Source organism: Paramisgurnus dabryanus, chromosome 3, assembly GCF_030506205.2.
Source record: "Paramisgurnus dabryanus chromosome 3, PD_genome_1.1, whole genome shotgun sequence".
NCBI lineage: Eukaryota > Metazoa > Chordata > Actinopteri > Cypriniformes > Cobitidae > Paramisgurnus > Paramisgurnus dabryanus.
In genome coordinates this window covers 48,331,130-48,355,251 of record NC_133339.1, presented here as the reverse complement: position 1 = coordinate 48,355,251, position 24,122 = coordinate 48,331,130, and the positions used below count along the sequence as shown (strand labels likewise).

The window sequence follows — 24,122 nt, the reverse complement described above, 5'->3', positions numbered from 1 at the left end:
ATGGTGTTTATACAGTTATGTCCTGTTTCACATATTTTACATCCTACAGTTTAAGGATATAAGGAAACTGCTGGGAAAGACTCTTTAAAACTAAAAAAAATCAAGCATTTTCTAATATTGTAGAAAAGAGCAATAATTTCAGCCACTATAGCTTATCAGATTTGCAATGTCTAAATGTAAAATTAAAATACAGAAAAATTAAAGATCCAAATACGAAAACTTTATATTGAAAATATTTTATATACTGACTAATCCTGATATACGGACTAATACAATAATGAATGACAACATTATCTAATTAATACTTACTTTGGTGAGATAGTAGACGCACTGCTGAAAGGTAAACATAATGACTTCCTCTAAAACAGTCATGGCCTCCTCACTTGCTGTACATGTGGACTGAATCTGAGAATCCAACCATTCTGAACAGATGAAAACAAAGACATGAAAGACAAAAGACAAAACTATTGGAATAATGACCCTATCCTTCAATTACCCTCATGCCATCCCAGGTGTATATGACTTTCTTTCTTTAGTTGAATACAATTCAACTAGTTATATTAAATAAAATTAAAATTCTTAGAAATAATAATAAAATTCTTAGCTTTGTAATGTCATTAAAATGGTGGTCAAAGTTTTGAAGCTCAAAAAATTAAAGCATTGTAAGATCAAATATATTGGCACATAGATAATTACATTCACTGGTTCTTACCCATCTTATGATAAAACACACATTTGGCAACTAGTCATGAGGCACCCAAGAACCAGTGAAATTTACAATGATATACAGATCCTGACAAAGGTCGAATATCCAAGTTGCAGGAACAACAAATAATAACTTGACTTCTAGTTGATCATTTGGAATAAGAAGTGGCTTATATGAAATGCAAAGGCCTCTATATCATGCTTATTTTACCAAAATAAAATCTTATCATGCTTTATTTTTTAATTATTTAATTAGGACAGAAAGGTCAGACTTTGCTTAGGGAAAAGTCTTGTCACATCTTTAAAGGATTCAACCAATCACAGATTAGAGCGTCACCTGTGACAAGTCCTGTAATCAACACATTCTCAGGTGTGTAGAACCCCAGCACACCCAACCTTCATTTAAAATGCATCCTGACCTCTGATAGCTTGCCAAAGATTCAACCACAGACCAAAGTGCTGAGCATCAAGAGCCTGAAGACCAAGTCTCCTGCTGAGGTGGCAGACTTCTTTAATGTCTCTAAACGTCAAGTGGAGAGGATAAGAAAAAGATTGAAATAAACTGGTGAAGTTCATGACAGGCCCAGGTCAGGTAGACCCCACAAGACAACTATTCGAAAGGATCGTTTGTTGGTTCGACAGTCCAGGGCTAGCCCTTTGTCAACTGCAGCAGAGCTACATAAAAACTGGTGAGCAGAAACCCCTGTGTCTACAAGAACAGTTAGTTGAATTCTGTCACGCAGTGGTCTCAATAGCCGAATTAGTGCTCAGAAACTGTGGAAAGTGGCAGAAGGTTGGTTTTTCAGATGAATCATCTATTGAACTCCATCCCAATTGTCACAAATACTGCAGAAGACCTATTGAAACCTGTTTGGACCCAAGATTTACACAGAAAGCAGTCAAGTTCAGTGGAGAAAAAATCATGGTTTGGGGTTACATTCAGGTCATGGTTTGGGGCGTGCGAAAGATCTGCAGTGGGGATGGCAACATCAATAGCCTGAGGTATCAAGATGTTCTTGCTGCCAATTACATTCCAAACCACTGAGGGCAAATTCTTAAGCAGGATGGCGCTCCTTCTCATACTTCAGCTTCACATCAAAGTTCCTGAAACAAAGAAGATCAAGGTGCTCCAAGATTGGCCCGCCCAGTCACCAGACATGAACATTATTGAGCATGTCTGGGGTAAGATGAAGGAGGAGGCACTGAAGATGAAACCAAAGATACTTGATGAACTTGATGAACAAGATTGCTTTCTTTGCCATTCCAGTTGACTTTATTAATAAGTTATTTGAGTCATTGCCGAGATGTATGGATGCAGTCCTCCAAGCTCATGGGAGTCATACACAACATTAATTATTTTTCCACTGCACCATGACTTTATGTTCTGTCCTGTACATTATTTCTTGTCTAAGCAAAGTCTGACCTTTCTGTCCTAATTAAATAATTAAAAACCAAGGCATGATTACATTTTATTTTGGTAAAATAAGCATAATCGAGAGGCCTTTGCCTTTCACATAAGCCACTTTTGATTCCAAATGATCATCTAGAAGTCAAGTTATTATTTGTTGGTCCTACAACTTGAATAGGCGACAAGACTTTTGTCAGGGTGTGTATGGTGTATAAGTCGCTAAATAATAAAAGTTAAATATCAGTTATTTTCTTTCAAATGTATAAATTCACTTCAACTTTTAACTAACCCACTGAAGTCATTTAGATTATTTTAATATTTGATGTGCTTTTGGGGGCTTTAAAACACTGAACACCTATGGCATTACAAAGCTAGGAAGAGATAAAATATTATTTAATATACTTCTCTATATCTCTATAATATACTTGATATATCTCTGATTGTGTTCAGCTGAAAATAGAAAGTATTGTACAATTGGGATGGCATTAGGCTGAGTAAATAATGAGATCTTTTTTCAATTTCCTGTGAATTATTTCTTTAACAACCCGTAACAGACATCAAACAATTATACATGTAATGAAGAACATATTTCATAAAATTAATTTAGCGTTAAGTCACTAGTGTGAATATATTGGCTTATTATACAATTGCTTATCCAATATGATGCTGTATTCTGTATTATGATTAGGGCTGGGTATCGAAAGTCGATACTTTTATGGTATTGAACAAAAAACTCTGATGCTATCAGTATTGAAAAATTATCTTTCGGTGCCAAATTTTTGTTCCAAAAACCAAGCGGCTGTGTGAGCTTGTACTTGCATGTCAACCAAAATGAAGTTGTGTATTACAGTTCTTTGTTTACAAAAACAAACATGCATACAAATCTTCCCAGTCACCCATTTAAATATTTTAACTTTTTGTCGAAATTGCAGCTATAATGAACCCACTTATTTAAATACTGTTAGTCCAAGCTAAAGACCATTTTACATTTCATAAAATAAAGCAGTGTGTTAATTATATTCTTTCTTTATTTTTGTTTCCTTATTTTCATAAGTCTGCTGGCGCAGCCCTATCCAAAAAGCACAACCATTAAAAAAATGTGTGTGTTTAATGTATTTTTGTTGATGTTTAAATGGATTTTAATACATATGGTATCGGAAAAAGTATTGTTAGAAACGGGTATCGAAACTGAGGTATCGAAATTGCCACCGGATCGAAAGATTTTAAACAATACCCAGCCCTAATTATGATCAACTGTAGACGTTCTGTATATATTTTACTAGGCCAGCAAAACCTCATGACCACAGAAGTTGCACAAAAGCATGAAAATAATATAATTTAGGCAGAGGTGTTAAGTACTTAAGTAAATGCACTTTGTTACTGTACTTAAGTATTTTTTGGGGTACTTTGTACTTGTACTCAGTATAAAAAATGTAAGCAACTTTTACTCTCTACTGAATTACATTTTTGATTGGGTATTTGTACTCTTTACTCCACTACATTTGAAATGACACGTAACGTTACTCGCTACATTGTTTATTTGTCAACGAATAAAAACAAGACGAAAGTGTCAGAGGGTGATGATGGATAGAATCTTTGGTCGCGAGGTTAGACGCACACACACAACTGAGGGACTTCATGTGGCGCTACGCAGGGCAATCGTATGAAATCAAAGTACTGCGAGAGCCAATCAAATGCATATGGAGAAGTGTGGTCTCGTGGTACTTTGATGTCAAACGCTGAATGGCTTGCGTTGAGCCACCGTAGCGGGACATCTGCGTGCTGCATATGTCATAAACTGTAGAGAAAAGTTTGCGTCTGGTCTGAGAGAAGAGATAAAGAGCAAACATATGGATATATATCACATTTGATTCTGTCAAGGGACCCTTTGTTAAACTTGTGATGCTACAATCAAAACAAAAGTGAAGCGTGATTGCAGGAGGGTCATCCCGCAACTCAAAGGCAAGCACAAATGTTTTATATACTGATGTTAATCAGCTGGCCTGAGCTGGTACATTTCTTGATATAACTTACTAAGCCTAAATAAACCAGCGATGTCCTGTACTGATTGCCTGAGTAACTTAAGTACATTATAAGATTGATAACAAGTGTACAACTTCACTGTCCTTACATTTAATCAAGTATGCTGTAATGTATTTACTGTAAAGAGGGATGCATAACTGAAGAAATGTAGTGCACTTAATGTGAGATAGTGGTGTTACGTACTACATGTGTTTACAATTAATCTTTCAAATGAACAACTTCACGTTTTTAATATGCATTATCATATTTCTGTTAGTGTATATTAACTGTAACAACCTACTGTACTATAATACTGGATTTTTTAAATATTAGGATTATATCTTTTTTAGGATAGGCCTATATAAGAATATTTGGTAACACTTTACAATAAGGTTCATTAGTTAACATTAGTTAATGTATTAACTAACTTGAACAAACCATGATCAAAACATTTGTTACATTATTTATTAATCTTTGTTAATGTTAGTTAATAAAAATGTAAGCTTTAATTGTTTGTTCATGTTAGTTCAGAGTGCATTAACTAATGTTAACAAGATTTTAATAAAGTATTAGTAATTGTTGAAATTAACATTAACAAAGATTAATAAATGCTGTATAAGGGCAGTTCATTATTAGTTAATGTTAACTAATGTAGCTAACTAATGTTAACTAATGAACCTTATTGTAAAGTGTTACCATATTTATATCACAAAGTTAGGCTCTATATTTGTCAGCATTGCCATGCTGACAAATATAGAGCCTAACTTTGTGATACATTCAAGTACACAATGACACTAGACTAAAATTAAATGGGTTTAAATAAAATTTATTGTAGATTTCTAGACTAAAATCTCATGGCATTTAGTTGAATAAAATTAGACTAAAACTAAATCAATTCAGATGACAAAAATAAGACTAAAACTAAATAAAATTTTAGTCAAAAGACTATGACTATGTTTAATCTGTGTTTGTTCTGCCAGGTCAAAATTTTGAGGTGTTTGATTTCTTTTCTATAAATAAAACCTCATAAATAAACTTTCTTAGTTTTCACTGCCCAGACCTACAATGTCTCTTTGTGTTGAGGACTAGTGCATCTTTGAGCCAACATTCAGTATGAGTAAAAATACTTAAGTACTTTTAAATTAGGTTACTTTAATACTTTTACTCAAGTCGTATTTAAATTGGTGACTTGTAACTTGTAGTGGAGTAATTTTTACAGTAAGGTATCTGTACTTTTACTCAAGTATGGCTTTCAGCTACTCTGTACACCTCTGAATTTAGGGAAAGTCAAAGGGAATTATTGTGTACCTTTGTCTTGACCAGGTCTGTCCTGCCGTCTCCATGTTAAGAGCAGAGGAACCTCGTGCTGGATAAAACGTAAGAGCTCAATTGAATTGGACATCCACAGCACCAGCGGCTCCAGACCTGGGATCAGATCCTTCATGTTCAACTCTGCTAATGCATCACCAGTGTCTCTAAAACATAAAGAGCACACATATTACCAAAACATATGGCACTGTACAAAAGTCTCACAAACATGAAATGCTTTACCAACCATCTGTTGATCTAGAGTCTGTATATGAAACCAAGTAAGCAAATCTATCCAACACACCAACCATCTCAGTGCAGTGCTGTCAACAGTTTCAAAATCTAACAGCAACCCCGAATCAAAGCAAGTTTAAATCATGAAGATATAAAGTTTTATTTTCTTTCTATTTGTGCTTTTTTTAACCTCTAATCTAACAGTAGAGGGAAATTATTTTAAAATCAGGATGTGTCCCGTACAGACTCCCAAACACAACATTCAAACACCCGACACATAGTCTTGTTTAGTTTAACATTGCTGAGATCTGCAGATAGATATATCACTGATCACTTCAGCGTTATTAAAGAGGATCAGTATAGTGACTGAACAACACAATAAGAAAAAAGGTAATTGATAGCACCATGGGTGATACATTTCCATTACAGATGGGCAGCAAACTTTAGTGTTATTTTAAATGTCGATAAACGACTATTGCAAAATGACAACGTTTCCATTAACCAGTGATATGCAACTGAAACATAGTTTTTCCTCTTGCGACAAGTCATTCCACACATCACATCGACTGATGTTGGTAGGTTTACTAATATCTAATCCACCGCACTAGGCATTATTTTTAACCGAAGGAGATGTAAGAGTATAAACATTAATGCCAAGGAAACCCCTTATACTTAGGAGCGCCACTGTATAGGTGTTTCTTGGAGGTAATAGTACATAACGCTCCATCTTTAAATAATAATTGTGACTTACTTGCATCAGGTGACCTGGAAATGTGCATAAACCATTTTCATTCCTATTTTTGTTTCCAATGCAAATACACCTTTTCCGAACTGCCTGAAAAACCACCTCATTTTGAGAAATTGATTTCCATTGACGGTATTTTTAATTCGCAATGTCAATTTTGGCATTTTAAAGGGCAATGGAAACGCAGCCAGTGTCTCCGTTCTTATTTCCTGCCTGTGTATGACATAAATATGTGCCAGAGGAAATGAAACTCTCTCACATGTCTGGGTGCAGGGCTGCGAGTTCTTTTGTTCTTTCCTGTGGAGATATAAAAAGAAAAGTCAGTTTTTAGGATGGAACAACTGTATTAAACATCAGTGAAAACTTCTGACACACAGCACTGGGTTAAATGTTATAAAACAACAGATGAGAGCAAGTTACGCATTTTTGAATTATCACCATCTACTGTGTCGGAGTTGCTTTTGTGCTCTTTGACGAGAGTAGCGTTAGCCGGCAAGGGTGAGTTAGATGGTGATAATGCACTTTTTTGGGCTTCAAAGTCAGAAGTTGTTCCCTGTTTACTAGCGCTATAAAGCTCGGAAGAGCAAGGACATTTTCTAAAATAACCTTGATTGTGTTCGTCTGAGAAAAAATAATAATGTCAATCAAGGATGGCTTGAGGTACTTTTCATTTTTCGCTGTAGTATCGCTTTAAAGGATTAGACAAAAAGTTGATGTCTTTCTTTGTTCAGTCGATAAGAAATTATGTTTTTTGAGGAAAATATTCCAGGATTTATCTCATTTAAATGGACTTTAATAGACCCCAAGACTTAACAGTTTTAATGCAGTTTAAAATTACAGTTTCAGAGGACTCTAAATGATCCCAAACAAGGCATTAGGGCTCTCCTGATTTTGCCAAGTGGTTGATGTCCTCAGGGCAACATTATACAAATTATGTTGACCCTGGGACAACATATCAATCAACCAGATTTCAGAAATAAGTTTACAGTTTGTTTTAAGTATAAGCTTACAACCAGGATTAGCTGTTTCTAGACCATTGTTTTTCACTTATCATGTCCCTCTGATTTTAGGGTGGGTTAACATTTTATTTAGAAAAATTTTGTCCTTGGGTCAACACAGTATGTTGCCCTGAGGACATTAACCACTTGGCAAAATCAGTTCGAGCGAGGCATAAAGGTCTTATCTAGAAAAATAAAAATATGCACTTTTAAACCACAACTTCTCGTCTTCCTCCGGTCCCGTGACATGCCAGCGTGACCTCACATAATTGCGTAATGACATAGAAACCCATTCAAGAGGTTCATGAAGCAAAATATTTGGGAATTATCTTGGACAAACACTTGAAGTTTTAAAGTCAAGTAAACCATGTTTGCAGGAAAATGAAATCAAGCTTGAATTGTTTTCGTTTTATTAAAGGGCATTTGTCACATCATGCGGCTTTATTGTTTATGCATGCTATGGTTTTTTCACATTTGTCATACTGTATGATGACGGCATGGTCACAAACATCCGCATCCACTCTGAAACCAGTCACTTCTCTTTACAAACAGGCAATTAAGATATTTGATAAAAAAAACCTATGAGATGGCATCAGTGTGATATCATACAAAAGCACAAGCTTTTTACTTTTGAAAATGTTGTAAATTTTAGTGTTTTGAAATTGACTTTTAAATAGTTTGAACAATTATGTGTCACCACTGTTTTCGGGCCTCATGGAGAGGCGTCGGGGTTCTCTTAGACCAGTGGTTCCCAAACTTTTTCAGCGTGCGGCCCCCCTTGTGTAAGGTGCATTCCTTTGCAGCCCCCCAAAGAAAATTTGTGACAAAAACTGTCTAGAAATCTACAATAAATTTTATTTAAACCCATTTAATAGTAGCCTTATTTTTTAGGTTTAATTACACAGAATTCATGATAAATTAATGTATTTCATAAAATGTCATAAAACTGGGCCCCCCCTGGCACCATCTCGCAGCCCCCCAGTTTGAAAACCACTGTCTTAGACCCTCCACCAGAGCCTCAGCTAGTGGGGACTGTGCGTTCCCGAAGCTAAGAACATCTTTTGGACAGTCTAGTTTCTCTTTCAGAGGGGCTATACTATGAAGCTCTCTCACCACTGGATTTAAACTGCAGAACAATATCAACATCTTTATCAGAGAGCTCAAACAGTGGCTTAAATCGGGCCAAAGTTGTTCTCATGTGTAATTGTGCTTGTTTAGTATACAATGTGGTTTTAGTTTTTTTAGTTGTAAAAGCCTCCTATGGACAGGTGTTGAAAATTAGCACATGTGCTAAAACACTTTAAACAATGCATCTGGTCCAATGTTATTGTTATGTCCATATTAAATAAAATAAATAAATAAAATAAAATAAAATAAAGGTCACGTGTTACTTTATTATATGAAACGCACACCTCTTGACATGATAACATAATACTTGTGGTCGCGCTGGTGCGTCACAGGACCAGAGGAAGAAGAGAAGTTGTGGTTTAAAAGTAGGGAAGCTTGCACTACGCTGGACGACGTCACTGACGTGGAGATAAGCTTTTTCTTTCGGTGAGCCTAAGGGGCGGTTCCCATTTCGCGGACGCACCTGGAAAAATGAGCGTGTCGCACCGCATCGCTTTCATTATGCATAGGCTTATGGTAATTGTCAAAATAGTTTTTCCCACTTGTCATCCTGGCATAATGTTGCCTATCCCTTTTTACAGTTAAAATTAAATAAAATGAAAAATACACTGCTGTGGACGTTGTTTACTTTATTAATGTGTTTAACTGTGTTAATGGAATAAAGATGCGAGTAGGATTCGGTATTCGTTTGAATCTTAAACAGTGGATTCGGTATTCGGCCAAACCCAAAAAATCTGGATTCGGTGCATCCCTATTTAAAAGTGCATATAGACGCTAGATAAGACCCTTATGCCTCGTTTGGGATCGTTTAGAGTCCTCAACAACTGAAATTTTAAAATGCATTAAAACTGTTAATTGGGCTCCATTAAAATTAGAAAAATCCTGGAATGTTTTCCTCAAAAAACATAATTTCTTCTCGACTGAACAAAGAAAGACATCAACATTTTGGATGACATGGTGGTGAGTAAATTATCTGTTTGTTTTTTTAAAGCTCTACTGTGTACTTTATTGAGTTAATTCTTAACAAAAACCCATGTTTTCTTTCAAAAGTATGTGCTCATTCATGTGTAATTACTTCCCACCCCCTAATGACAGTATTCTCGTAAGTGTAGAATCTGCTATTTAAAATGCATACCGTCGAAGCGCTCTCTGGCTGAATCCATGTTGTGCCTCCATCTTTGAAATACATTCGCCGACGAGGGACATTCCTGAAATTCAAGCTCCGCCTTTCGCGCTTTCACTCTACACTCATGCTGGCCGATAGCTGAAGCCTCCGGAGGTTGCATGTGTAGGCGATATACGTCATCAAGACAGTCTTATTTCAGAATATTAACAATTATAAAGCTGACAATTATTCTTAGTTAATTGTAAATTGATGTAATATGCGTATGACTTGCGAATGTAATGCTCAGTTGATTTAAATAAACCAGGCTTGATGACGTATCGTATCCAGCCTGTGACCTGCGTAGCTGAATCCTTTGGATTTTACAACAACCGCACACCGTGATGAACCTGCGATCTAATGCTTTGATTTGAAAGCCTGTTGAAGACATATTCTCGAGGACTTTAAAACAAATCGCCAAGGATGCGAAACGGGGATTTTAAACGACAACGTGACAGGAAAAACATCAAGACCAAAGTCACTATTGGAGTTAGTTTTCCAAGATGGGGCTCAAGGGACACTGAAGTTTACTTTCTATATTCTCCACAGGTAATTCAGCATATTCGTTTACATCTATACAGTCCATGTTGTAAACTTGAAGTTTTATAGTTCCTTGGCTAACTTTAGCATGATTATGCATAACACTTGTTAGTGTAAACATGCATGTGGTTTAATGTGTCCGAACAGACACACGCCGTCTCTCCGCCCATTTATGTAATCTGAGTTACTGAGATAAATGTTTTTCATCTTTTCTGGCCTCTAGCACAAACACACGGTGACAGCGCTATTTTTAGCCTTTCATTGATAAAAGCGTCTGATCTGCGCGTCTTTCGTTTCATTTTACAAGCGTGTGAAAGTTGCGCGAACTTTTTTCACCAATATCAGAGAAAGCTCTTACATATACACGGACATGTAACGTTTACTTAAAACATAAGCATTGTACTCTGACATAATGTTGGCACAATACTCTGATAAAAGCGTTTGATCTGCGCGTCTTTCGTTTCATTTTACAAGCTTGTGAAAGTTGCGCGATCTTTTTTCACCAATATGAGAGAAAGCTCTTACATATACACGGACATGTAACGTTTACTTAAAACATAAGCATTGTACTCTGACATAATGTTGGCACAATACTCTGATAAAAGCGTTTGATCTGCGCGTCTTTCGTTTCATTTTACAAGCTTGTGAAAGTTGCGCGATCTTTTTTCACCAATCTGAGAGAAAGCTCTTACATATACACGGACATGTATTGTTTACTTAAAACATAAGCATTGTACTTTGACATAATATTAGTTCGCGTCCATTTAAACCCGTCATGGTTGCTTTTTGTATGTGATTTTAAGCGGACATATCATGACAATCAGACTTTTTTCATGTTAAACATAAATCTGTGTGCTTTGATGGATCACAGGCAAAGGACATTGCAAATTGTTCATTTTTTTCTCATTGCTTTTGCTTTGTAGCTACTGGAAGCCATGTTAACCTTGGCATGACACGGCTGGGCCACCGTACGAGTTAAAACGCGTTCCGAATGGGGAGGGCTAGAAAGTAATATTCAGTTACTTGTCATATAGACTTTCACCGCTAGATGGGAGTAGATCCTACACAGTGGAGCTTTAAGAAAATTGACTAATCCTTTAAATCTATATGTTTATTACACTACAAGTTGCTTTGGATAAACGGGTCTGCCAGATAAATCATTTAAATGTCAATGCATAAATTGTGCCTACATATTTCAATTGTACATGATCAGAAACAATGTAACAACGTCTATGGACTTCTACTTACCCACATGGTAAGCTGGATCTGCCCAGCAATTTGAAGCAGTAATTTCCGGAGATGAACCAACTCAAAGTTAGTGGCGGAGTGCTGAATGCAAAGGCACAGCAGAAACGCTGAAGTGAGTCTAGGTTCTTCTCCTCCAGGGTCCACCATGCTGAGAATCTTCTCTAGGACCTGATCTTCCTCCTGCAGCTGGTAAGAGAGTAACACCACCTTACCATCCAGGTCCCTCCAGCGAGCCGCTGCTTTACGAGGCCTTGTCCTCCTCACGGAGGTCCCGCAGAGTTTACAGGGAGACACTGTGGCGGGGGGACAAAGTGTGGCCATCCATGATGGGGTCTGGAAGGCCCCTGAAGCCGTAGGGTCCTTGAACATGAAAAGATAGTGCTGACCGAGACCCACCAGGTCTCCTGGACACAACTCAACTTCGCATTCGAGAGGGACACCGTTGTGAGTGACGAAAGCGCAGTGTAAGGGTCTGAGAGTGGTTAAGGTCTTGGTTTTGTCAGTGGTGTCCAGGCGCTTTATGCAGCAGTGCTGAGGCAGGATATCGGGGGCGAAAAGCAGGACATCCACCTTTAGGGTCTCTTTATCCCTATCAGCAGTGGATTCACCGGAGGAGCCAAACACACAACTGCTCCCACTCATCAGATAGATAAGAAAGTCCTGCAAAGAAAGGAGCATAAGAATAAAAAATGCATTTATCTGTTCAGGATCAACTCTGTCTCCTTCACTGAGATTCTCACTTGTGTGTCACATAAAACACTGCTCACATTTAAAACATTATATTATCTGAGAATTAAAAATAAAAACTGCACTGTTAAAATAGATTCAATTTATAGCTGTTTTTGTTACAAAACTTTGATGATGTACCTAACTGCATCTGTGCTAAAAAGTACCTCGACTGTACAGTAGCTTCACTACAGTATCAGTGTAGCTTCCCCAACAAATTTGTCCAATATGGGTTCACTGGAATGTTAAAATCATTTAAACGTGGCCAATACCACCTGAACCCTGACTAACCAATACTGGTTCAATGCCTTTGGTGTGAGAGACCCGGGTTCGAATCCACTGTGACATACCATTGTGTCCCTGAGCAAGGCACTTAACCCCTAGTTGCTCCAGAGGCGTGCGACATCTGACATATATAGCAATTGTGAGTCGCTTTGGATAAAAGCGTCAGCAAAATAAGTAAGTAAAACCATCTCTGGGTGATTTTGACACTTAATAGACCCCTTCAAGGTTTGTAAACATTGAATGACTATCGGGTGCACGCGCAGCATGGGGTCAAACTGTTCATACCATCCAGGCTTTATAATTCAATCTAACAGGGCTGAAAAATGATGACTTACCTCAAATGAAGTGAGCACTACAAACACAAGCCTCTTTGATATTTGCATTGTCCCAGTCTGCACGTTAATTTCTTGCAGCCGCAGATGTTGTATTTTTTTGTTTTTTTGTTTCTGTATGAATCGCGAAAACTTAACGGAAGACCTGGTGCGATTTTCAAAGCCCACGACGTATGTAGGCATTTTTGACGACACCGAATAATACGCAACTCAGTCTGCTGTAATGACTTTTCTGACCCCGACATGCGCAGTGGGAACCGCCTGTGACGTGAACCGTGAAGGGGTCTATAAAGTCACATTCCTTCTATGTTGATATCAGAGACAATTTAACAGATTATTTCAATGTATTCTTTGGCACGTTTAAAAAAAACCCTCGTACTGGTTCCCAGCATGGTCAATATCATTTGAACCCTAAGTACCATAGGTTTATACAATACAAGAGAATAGAAATCTTTCAACACATTGATAAAACAGACAGAGCTGTTAATTCGTGAATTCACTTTGCTGGTGAAGCACAGGATTCTTCAGATCTAAAGAGGAAGCTTTCAGAAGAGATTTCTTGTAATTCCATCACCTGAGATAATCTCTTGAGCACCTATAAAATAACCGTCATTCAGCCTTTTAAAACCCCACAATCCTGACATTAAAAAGATTTATATCTGCAAAACTCTATGAATTCAATCAAAATTTATTTCTATAGTGCATTTCAATAATTGCACTGTAGCAAAGCAACTTTGAGGTAAATACAGAGTAATGGACATTACAATTCAAAATATGCTGAGCTTTCCGGAACGTTGTAGCACCCATCACGGTTAAAATGATTAAACTGCCTTAAAATAAAACTTCAGATAAAAATAAGTTTGAATAGAAGCTTGTATATTCAAATGTTTTAAGGGACATTTATGAACAACTGTAGCATTTACATTTCTAGCTATAAATGTAGAGGCAAGAAGTAGACACAAGACAAAGCATTGTGTGACAGTGTGAGGTTTGTAACTGAGTTCTGTGATTGCTGTGGTTCACCACAGTTTTAGTAAACAATACTGATTATGACCTGCAGTAAACTACAGCGCTCAGTGTATATTCATGACCCTCAAATTTAAACTCATGATTATAGTGCAACATTGACAAAAGACAATACTCGTATCTGGAACTGCAAACCGGTTCACTGTGTTCTCGTGTGATGTAAGAATCACATATTGAGCTTGGGAAATGTTGGGAAAGCAGCCTGCATGAATATTTTTAAGCCAACATTATATGGAAAGTTATACTTTCCTATTGTGACACATTATTGCGAAGAAAAATTAAATATGTGCATTCAAAATATTTATTAAAATGTAATAACTTTTCTCATTGAATCACATGAGATTATAGAAGAAAAATGGCTTGAGAATAAAGTTCCATGTTGACTTCAACTTTGGTGGTTTATTACTTGTGTGGCTATGTTATAAGGGGTGTGTAAACACAATAACATACACGTTCACACACTGAACACTGCAAACTCAGCAACAGTGCTCAGCAACATGCTTAGCTTTACCACAGTGGCTTTTTACAAGTTTTGCTAACTGCTAAAACTACCGTACTGTATCCCAATAAAGCTGAAGAGAAAGTGTGTCCAACAGTCTAAAAAATTTGTCAAACAGGGACAAACCCAGCCATGGGGTTAAATCAACGCAAAAATATTGACCCAACACTGAGCGGTTTTTATATTTCTGTATGGACCACTGATTTGTCAAATAACAATACTATATTAATCAGACTGATTTAAAGTGTGGTGGTACCTAGTTTTTTTTTTTACTTCAGGATCTTTGGGCTCAATCTGAACATTCATCTCAAAGTTGTTTCATCCTGCTTGTGAGGCAAGCTGAAAACTCGTGTAGTTATTCAGAATGTCTAGAGACACATGGATCACCTGTGTCCCACATGTCTGCTATCTGTCCAAATCCTATCACTCTGACAAGAGATTGACCACGTAAGCACACACACTCTCTACAATGTGTGACCATCAGCCAGGAAGATACTCCTTACCAGATTAAACTGTCTTTAAGACCTTAGGGCATCTGTCAACATCGTAGCGTAAATTTCCCAGTGACTTATGTAAGCATTAGATAAGACGTTTAAAACTGCTGTCAGGGACGTCTGATCACCTCGAGTTACATCGCTTACAACTGTTTCACCAAGCGAAGATAAACTACTTGGGTTTTGTGCTGTAGTGCCACACAATGTGGTTAACAACTAAATGTTTTGAAAAATTTTATGTTATTGTCAAGTTACTGCAACACAATAAACATTTAGCATCTCATATTGAAGCTGCTTAAGCTTAAAGGAAAAACATTGGGTTTCATTCACTAAGCATGCGTACGCATTATTTTTTTATACAGATGCGAATCTCTGGTGTCATATTAAATGTCTTTGTTATCACATCCCTAATTCTATTTTTACTAATGTTTCTCCAGTGCACATGCAGCGCATCTGGCTTTCTCAATGATAACAAAACCTCTGTGCACCTGCATTTAGTGCCATCCACTTGTGACCAAAACGCATCTTATTACAATTTGTAATAAGATGGGCCTGAGTTCCCTTAAGGGTTAATGCTACAGTTTACATTATATCTAGTCATAAAACACATAATATTTGAAATATTCAAAAATATTTAAAGCTCTTAAAAGCATGACACCACTGTCCTACCTGTCTTTGGTTGTATCCTTGCAACAGAAGGAAGTATGGAAAATCAAAAGGCAGGTGGATGGAGTACTGTGTGGTGTTGTCATCGCTACTTTCAGTCTCCTCTTTCTCAGCGTGGAGGCGATGAGCCTCTTTATCAGCCTCTGCCTCTGGATCCTCCTGCAGATGTGCAATATGGGCCACACTGGCTTCCTTTCCTATTTTCGAGACATCCCTGTCACTCAAGCTCCTCCAGATATCTACAACACCCCCTCCCTCTCCCGTTTCATCAACAAACAGGGAGGTGACCCGCAATCTGTTGTTCTGCAGCTTTCGAACCTGGGAATTAAGGCCTGGGGAAAAATGGGAATACAAATAAGTAGATGTGATTCTCCAATTTGGTTTCTAGGTGGTTGCTTAGTGGCCCAGGTAACAGACCCCACCACCAAATCTCTTAATAAGAGATTTTATGTTTTAGGTGATCTGCTATAAGGTTACTGAAAACCTGTAGCTGGATAGAACTGACATGATATAAAGACAATTGAACTGTTAAATGCTGTGAAATGCTCTCTGAGGTCAATCTTTCGCACCCATCGACACTCTGGGCGTTATCAGCTGTGGAAATGGGCGTTTCATCCACATTGTTTTGCCAGAACACACAGTGCTGAAGTTGAGTTATCCAGTCACCAATTCACAAGGGAACCCTGTGGAACAACACAACCTTACGCCAAAGACAACAGCCTCAGAGTGCAGGAAACACACTCAGAAAAACAGGCGGCCGATTCAGTGCTCCAGGCTACAGGATTGTGGGAAAACTGATAGGACTATCCCAATAAAAAATACTTCTGAGAGAGCAACCTCACAAAGCCTCTTGCCGACAGGGTTTTGTTGGGATAAGCTATGAGGGATCTCAGACTGTTAAACATTGCTTAATTGTGTCAACTGAAACACTGAGATCACAGGTCAACCTCTCAACTCTTACCTGCAGTGACGGTGTCTGTATCTTTGGAACTTTCTGCCTCCATGCTTGCTCTTTTCTGGATCTCGAAACGCCTTGAGAATCCCTCCTTGGGTTTCCATAATGACTGCAAAATGAGTGGCTTCTCATGGTCACCGACAATCCGAAAGCACTCAGTCTTCCACTCGTTGTCCAATCCAGTTCGGCCGATCGTATCACAAATCACATAGGAACTGGGGTCTTCCCCTTCCAAGCAGTACCTGTGAGACAGGAGAAAAACTTCAATACAACTTGTATGTTTTCAGCTTTAGTTTTGCATGAGAAATGGTGCCCGCAACCTAATCTGAACTTTGCTGAACCTTCAAACACAAGAGCATGTCCCTCACCTCTCCAGAGCTTCTTTGACCAGCTCCTTGGCACTGGAGTGACTGGTGGCCAGCACACTCTTGTAGTTGGCCCCTTGACAAATGCCACTGCCAAATATCTTAAGGATCCCTGGAAGAGACCTCTGAATAGATAGCTCTGCAGGGTCGTCCACTGAATGCAAGTCCTTGGCTAGCGTTTTGTCATCCTGACCATGCCAACTGTCCCGCAGAATAGGACTCCGGTTAAACACAGTGCTCAGGCGGTTGTTGTGTCTCCGTATCTTACTCTTGGCTGGCTGTCTGACTCCGCTGCTCTCCACAGACTGAGCTGTGCTATCAGATGCGCTGGATCTTAGAAATGGAAAAAAAACATCAATGAAGATTTGATGAACTAGAAAATCTATTTACTGTACAGTGCCCTCCATAAGTATTGGGACAAATTAGGCAAAATTGCTCTGATTGCTGTAGAGTCAAAAATGCTAAACATTATAAGGTGAATACGAGACAAAATTACAGAATGTCACATTTTATTTCTCAACTGTTTTAACATACACAATTTACCAGAAACTTTACCATTATCCTCACAATTAAAAACTGTTTGATTTTTTTTACAGTTCCAGTATATATAAATAATTCCAACACTTTTAAAAGGATGCTGTTGTTTGCGCTTTAACACAGGGCAAATCCTGGACGAGCCCCAACAATGTTATGTTCCCAAATGTCAGGGCAGTAACTTTGATAAATTTTGATTGGTTAAATCAATATTTTATCGGAAGGAGTAGTCTTGGTAACAACAAGACAAGGACACACAAAATAATCCAATACAAGATGCTTTTTTTTACAGATGCCAGGTGAGTGCTGGCAAAGCTATAAGCAAAGCCCTCTAAATTAATCTATAAACAAAAAGAAAACAAAGTTCTTCAGCATCCATGATGGCCTGTCTAAACGGCTCAAAACCTCAATTACATACAGCAGGGGGCACACGCTCCTTACCTAATGTATCTAACAAAACATATTACTTCTTCGTGTATGCACAATGTACATGTATATGCGCGACTTGCTTACCTGTCCACTTCACCAAAAACAAAGAAGAAACAAGACATCCAAAAATATAACGGAGTCAGACGGACAAATAAAAAGTACTGCTGGGAAAAGATTAATCGTGATTAATCGCATTCAAAATAAAAGTGATTATTCGCATAATATATGAGTGTGTGCTGTCTGTATTTAATATATATATATATATATATATATATATATATATATATATATATATATATATATATACATACACACACATTCATGTATGTATTTAAGAAACATTTACATGTGTATATGTATTTTTTATATATTCTATATTATATATAAATTAAAAAAAAATATTTATTAAAAAACTGAAATGACTATATGTATGTGTGTGTGGTTAAATAAATATACATAATACGTACACCCAGTACACACACACACACACATTATGCAAAAAATTACTTTAACTTTAAATGCGATTAATTGCGATTAATCTTTTCCCAGCAGTAATAAAAAGTACAGGTAAAACAACAAGACATCACAAAATAAACATTCAAGTTAAAGAAGGAATAATAGTTAATGTATTGAATGGTACAGTAGCAAGGAAAAAGCGCTCCAGGGAAAGAATGGTTGGAGGACTTTAAAGCAGAGGGCATAATGGGATGTTGGGTGAAATAATGACATCAGCAGGGACCACCTAGAAAGGACTAATGTATGAAGCTTGCGGGCAGCCAGGTACGGAGCGCTAGAAAGATAGAAAAAAAGAGAACACACAAACGCAGACACAGGCATGAAATCGAACAAGCCTATTAAAGGTGGGATGCATGATTTTTGAGAAACACTTTGGAAAAGGGAGTCAGGCCAACTACCAAAACAAACTGGTAGTCAATCAGCAGTAAGGGGCGTGTATATTAACAGACATCGTTGGCTGGGTTGCGTATGTGTGGGACAGGTCTATCAAAAGAAGGTCCAGATTGGGGTAGGGGCGTGTTTGTTAAGGTGATTTCAAATATCAACATTGGTTTTCAGAGATGATGCCTTTAAATAACCGAAAATTAAAGATTACTTTTAGCAATGATGGAAATTGACAGATTACACTAACAAAACTTGTAAATTTAATTTCCAGCCCTGCCCAGTTGTTGGCAAGTGCGTATTTAATTGAATGCAGCACTGCGACTGATCTATGTGAAGTTCTGCAAGAGAGCGATTAGTTAGCTAATCTCGAAACTCTTGTGATACTTTGATGTCATACAATGATAGAGTTGCGCAGTGCTGCTGAAGTTTAACACTTTCCAGTGTAGGTTAATAAAAGCATAAAATATTCCAAAACAAAATTAACTGCAACTGCAAGTCTTCTGTCCAAGATAAAGACACAATATTGAATGACAATAAAGTCTGCATCAATCTGCTTTGATGCTGTAGCATACACACAGACGAGCCATCGCATCACTCAATGCGGATTAGGATGTTTTCAGATACAGTACCGTGTCATTTGAGTTAAGTTCTATTTATTTTTACACGTTTGTTTATATTTTAATTGCAATAGTATTTTGTAATTTGATCTGTTCATGATATTTGCTTGTTTAGGCACAAAGGTCAAGATCTGCCCTGTCCGCTATTACTGCAGATAACAAACAAGCGTTCGTCTGCTTCTTAACGTGATGTTGAACATAAAGTAATGCATGGCCTCTGTTAATCTGCTCTCTCTTCACAAATAAAAACACATTTTAACTTATATGCTTGTCTTGTAAGTTCATGATTAAAAACAAAAATGTGAACGAAAACAAATGATATTAATTGCTATCATTAAAATATAAAATGACAGATAATACCCCTTAACAGATCTTGTATTAATTCAGTAACTTTAGATTTGATAAAAAGGGGCAGTTCTTTAAAAATAACTATTTACATCAACTAAAACAAACTTGTTACAAAAATTTTTAATTTTATCTGAAATGCTGTTTTTCTTAAGAATTATTGTCACATCTGTTAATATAGTTTAACATAACAAATTTTTGGCCAAAGGATTGCCTGTTATGTGGTGTGGGGCCAGAGTGGGCCAAGCCTCTAATTGGGTGGGCCAGGCCCACTCTGGTCCCCCTGTGGAGCTGGCTGACATTAAGCTTTAAGTCATCAATAATTTAACAAGATTTGTCAGCACTTTAAATTAAGGATTAACACATTATTTTATGCAGCTGATCTGACAGCAATGACACATATGTGATAGTAACAAACTGCACTGTTTATAAACATCTAAAAAATTTTCACCTAACATTCTTGTTGGCAACAATAGGTTGGCCAAAGTTTGAATACTCTATCTATTGTGACATAGGGTTAGCGTCTGAAACCTGAATGTGTTAGTAGTTTGTAGTAAGCGTAATAAAAGTACTGTAATATAATGTATGAGTATGTGAATAACTCACTGTAGAGATCCATTGCTGTTCTTTCTGCCCAGCTTTGCCAGGCGTCTCTTGGGTGAACGGATCAGTAACCCAACCGGAAAGCCCAGAGCTTGTTTAGAGGTGTGATTGCTTCTCTCCTCCGAGATCATTTTAACACTTGTATATATAGAAACACATATAGTTTGCCTTTAATATATATCTGTCCTTGTGCTCCCCATGCAGACTGTCATTTCAGCGCAACACGTTACACTTAAAAGTGTAGCAACCAGTAACTGAAGTCCTAAATCAGGATCAGACGACCGGCTTCCCAATGTTTAAATACGGTCCAAAAAAAAAAACGATATCCACTTCTTCATTAATACATATCGCTTTATTTTCATGTTCGGTCACAAACTTTATTTCGTCATGTCCCTGTGAGTTTAACCAAAATGAAAGTCTTATATTAAATGACAACACAACAAATGCTTCTATATTATGTCCGATGTCTCTAACGAGCTGTCGACGACGAGCGTTCCGTGCGTGTTTAAGTCCCGTTTGAAAAGTTCAGCGCTACTACACTTACGTCATGGAGGCGTCTACCTATGGGCGTCTACGAACGCTGACCGTAAAAGTGAATCATACTACGGCGAAGGTCCATCTCATGAATATTAATGAGATTAGAGGACTCAACTAAGCGTTCAAATGACGTCACGTACTTAAGCGAACGCCCCGCTGGAGGGCAGGAGAGCGCATATCTGCTGCTGTCCGCAGGTTGAGTGATTAATTTCTTTTGTTTAGCCTAAATCCTGAATAGTTGTTGTGCAATAAAATGCACTAACCGACGAGGAGACAAGCCTATGCGTCTTCAAAATGCTGTCAGAGAAGAAAACCCAGAAAGGAGGCATTTGTGCATTTTTAGCCATAAATAATATCTTTACGTCATTTTCTTACTTGGATTGTTGTCCGCTGGTTAAGAAGTGAGTCAGGACACAAGACTGGGCTATGCTTCTTCAAAATGCTTTCAGAGAAGAAAACTCAGAAAGCCATTTACTTACATGGATTGTTCTCGTGTACTGAGGCAACACACTACAGTGATTAGTTAAAATAACTGCTTAAGTAGTACCTTTGCACCTTGTTAGATCTCTGGTGTACTTCTCCTCAGACTGATCTTTATATTTTTTCATTAATATGATTTTAAATATTATAATACAATAAAATATGATATAATCATATAAATCCTGGCTGTAGTATAATCCAAAGCATTTTCCAAGGAAATCGATGTTTAAAGATTGCCAAAGTGGAGGTCTGACAAGAATCTGGCGGTTTAAGTGAATATAAAATACCAGAGCTGCCAACTTCTGAGTTCAGCTTGGAGTGAGATTTTTTTTTTTTTTTGGGGGGGGGGGGGGGGGGGTTGTGGTAATAATTTTTAAGTCCTTAACCAATTGATAATAGTGTGGATTTTAGCTATTTCTGTATAAAATAGTTGGAAAAACTGCGCAAAATGGATTACAATACAAATCTAATCATATTTTACAAATTAAATTGAAATAAAAGCTTTTACTGAGTTTAAATGACGGAAATTAGAGTCTTTATTATTATTTCATCTCATTCTATTATGCTTTCCTTCTGATAAAAGTGCCAAAAAAGTTCTTAAAATCTAATGAATAGGCTACTGGTCTCTGTAAAATGTATAACTGCAGATAACAGCAGCTTTGATTCAGTTTATCCACTGAGAAAGAGAAGCGTAAAGTGATGATTTGTGATTGGTGATAGAGGGACTGTCACAATCAAATAAACCAAATGAGTACTTTATATTAAACTAAAGCAACAGATAATGTGCATGTCAAGACCATATAATTATATTTCGTTTAAATTATTGTTTATAGATATCAAATATCAATTGACTTTTTTCTCTTTTATTAAAAAGTGTCACAGCAAACATCACACAGGCTTGTACTGCTTGCAAACATGCACACGCGGGTGAGGGTTGAAAATAGCTGTTTTCTGAGGGTATCTGTGTGCGTGGAAGCCGGGCAGGTCTCTGCTTCTCATCCAGACCTTGACGCTTTGTGTGTTCGACTGGTGCGGCGCTGCCTGATCGGCTTATGACATCAGAGTAACGCGAGAGCAAAGGTAAAGGCGGACCCTTTTGTAACATTTCGAATTGCTCTCGCGGTACTCTGATGTCCTCGCTGCCGAACTTCCTGCGCAGCGCCACATAAAGTGAAATGCTCTTTGACTTTTTGCAGCAAAGTACCAGCAACATGAGAAGTGGTGGCACGCAAAAGACAGTGAAGGTACGTTTAAATATAAAAGTGTCAGTACTGCGAGCACTGGTTTAGCTACTTACATCGTGCGTTGCTCTTTCACCATCGCGCAGCCGCGCACTCGCTCTGTAGTTTGTAGCTGGCGCTTCGGCATCTGTAAACAATAACTCCACCTTCTTTGATTTGATTGGCCTTCGCATCATTTTGACTTTGACGAGCGCTTTATGTTGATTGAGGCAGGCCAGATAGAGATAGCTAGGCGTTTTACAGTATGTACAATTAGGTATATTAGGCAATTATTTCATGACTTTTATTAAACTCAATGGGAATGTCAATGGTGGGCACGAGCCTGCGTGAGAAAATGGATGTGTGGCGTGAGAGCGTGAGAATGGGGTCAATTGCGGGTGTCTCACGGTGAATGCGTGAGAGTTGGCAGCTATGAAATACGCAATCGGGTGATGTGTAGAGATCGCAAGTGACAAAAACCATAGTTTGTGTTCATAACTTAATTTTTTCTTCTGATGAGATGTGATTTCAATATTCGTGACTTAAACAGACGAAAAAATGACAGGCTTGTAGGCTACTGACTCTTTATGAGGAGCCCAATGTAAACTGCCACTTCTTGCCCTCCAACCACCCGGTGACTCACGTGACTGAACTAGGCCTACTGGAGAAACGCAGCGCTAGCGTAAACGTCGTAATGCACATTTGTGAAACAAACCTTCGCTGTAGTAGAACTGTCGATATAGATCTAAAACTAACAGGTATCAGACAATTTGTATTTTAATTATTTTAATTCTGAAATTTAACGAAACACGAGAATGAGTGATGATAATTTGTACAATTCTGTTTTTACAGAAGAAACTTTGTTCTGCTTCAAGTCCCGTTATGTAGACATCCATTTATTATTATATATCAATGAATTATTAATAACATAAGTTGCTAATACAAATAAATACACAAATGCTGTAGTGTGATACAGACAGGGATCTGCAGCGGTCTCCAGTTGCGTGTGAGGACAGACTTGAGATCAGTTTAATAGAGTATAAGGAAAGGGTGGGAGAGGATTTCCCTTACCCTGGGTGTGAAAGCCTTCAAATATAAAAACGCAATCCATCTAGATGCTACATACGGTTTTAAAACAAATGTTGCAGTACGCCATCTAGCGGTAACGTAAAGTTGATGTACACATTTAAATTATTATAACTCTTGACATTTTTGGTCTAGAAGCCTAATCTTTGTCTTGTTTTTAAGGTTGTTTAAGGATCAATTGTCTGGATGTGAAAATGTTCAATAAAAAATAGCAGTTTACATTTACTTTCATAATTGAAAATAATGCAATAAAGTATATAGTGTATACATAAAACTAAACAAGTGTTTCACAACAGAAATGCAAAAACGTAAACTTAAGTCTAAAGTCTAAATTTCAAGTGAATATCACAAAAACATGACGTATACGTTATACATTTAGTGGTTTTACCAACAAAGACCAATGGTTTGCTGCATCCTCATCACAAATTGATAAATTACTCTCACTACATAATTACTACTGCTAAAATGTTTTGAAATAAGACAGTGTTATGAATATATAATTAATATGCGAATGGGGTCAGTGAC

At 37.5% G+C, this 24,122-nt stretch overlaps 1 protein-coding gene across 2 annotated transcripts in view; it reads right to left on the bottom strand.

The window, feature by feature from the left end:
* The window catches only part of radil2a (Ras association and DIL domains 2a), a 41,959-nt gene extending 21,151 nt beyond the window's left edge, over positions 1-20,808 (bottom strand). For both annotated transcript variants that reach the window (XM_065269173.2, XM_065269174.2), the window contains exons 1-8: positions 20,278-20,808; positions 16,850-17,179; positions 16,488-16,723; positions 15,530-15,858; positions 11,499-12,158; positions 6,682-6,719; positions 5,444-5,610; positions 310-422 (exon numbers count right to left, since the gene is read on the bottom strand). In XM_065269173.2, the coding sequence (XP_065125245.1) occupies positions 310-422; positions 5,444-5,610; positions 6,682-6,719; positions 11,499-12,158; positions 15,530-15,858; positions 16,488-16,723; positions 16,850-17,179; positions 20,278-20,405 (2,001 nt within the window). In that variant the 5' untranslated portion in view covers positions 20,406-20,808. The remainder of the gene's footprint in view (positions 1-309; positions 423-5,443; positions 5,611-6,681; positions 6,720-11,498; positions 12,159-15,529; positions 15,859-16,487; positions 16,724-16,849; positions 17,180-20,277) is intronic.
* Between the last annotated feature and the right edge of the window lie 3,314 nt (positions 20,809-24,122).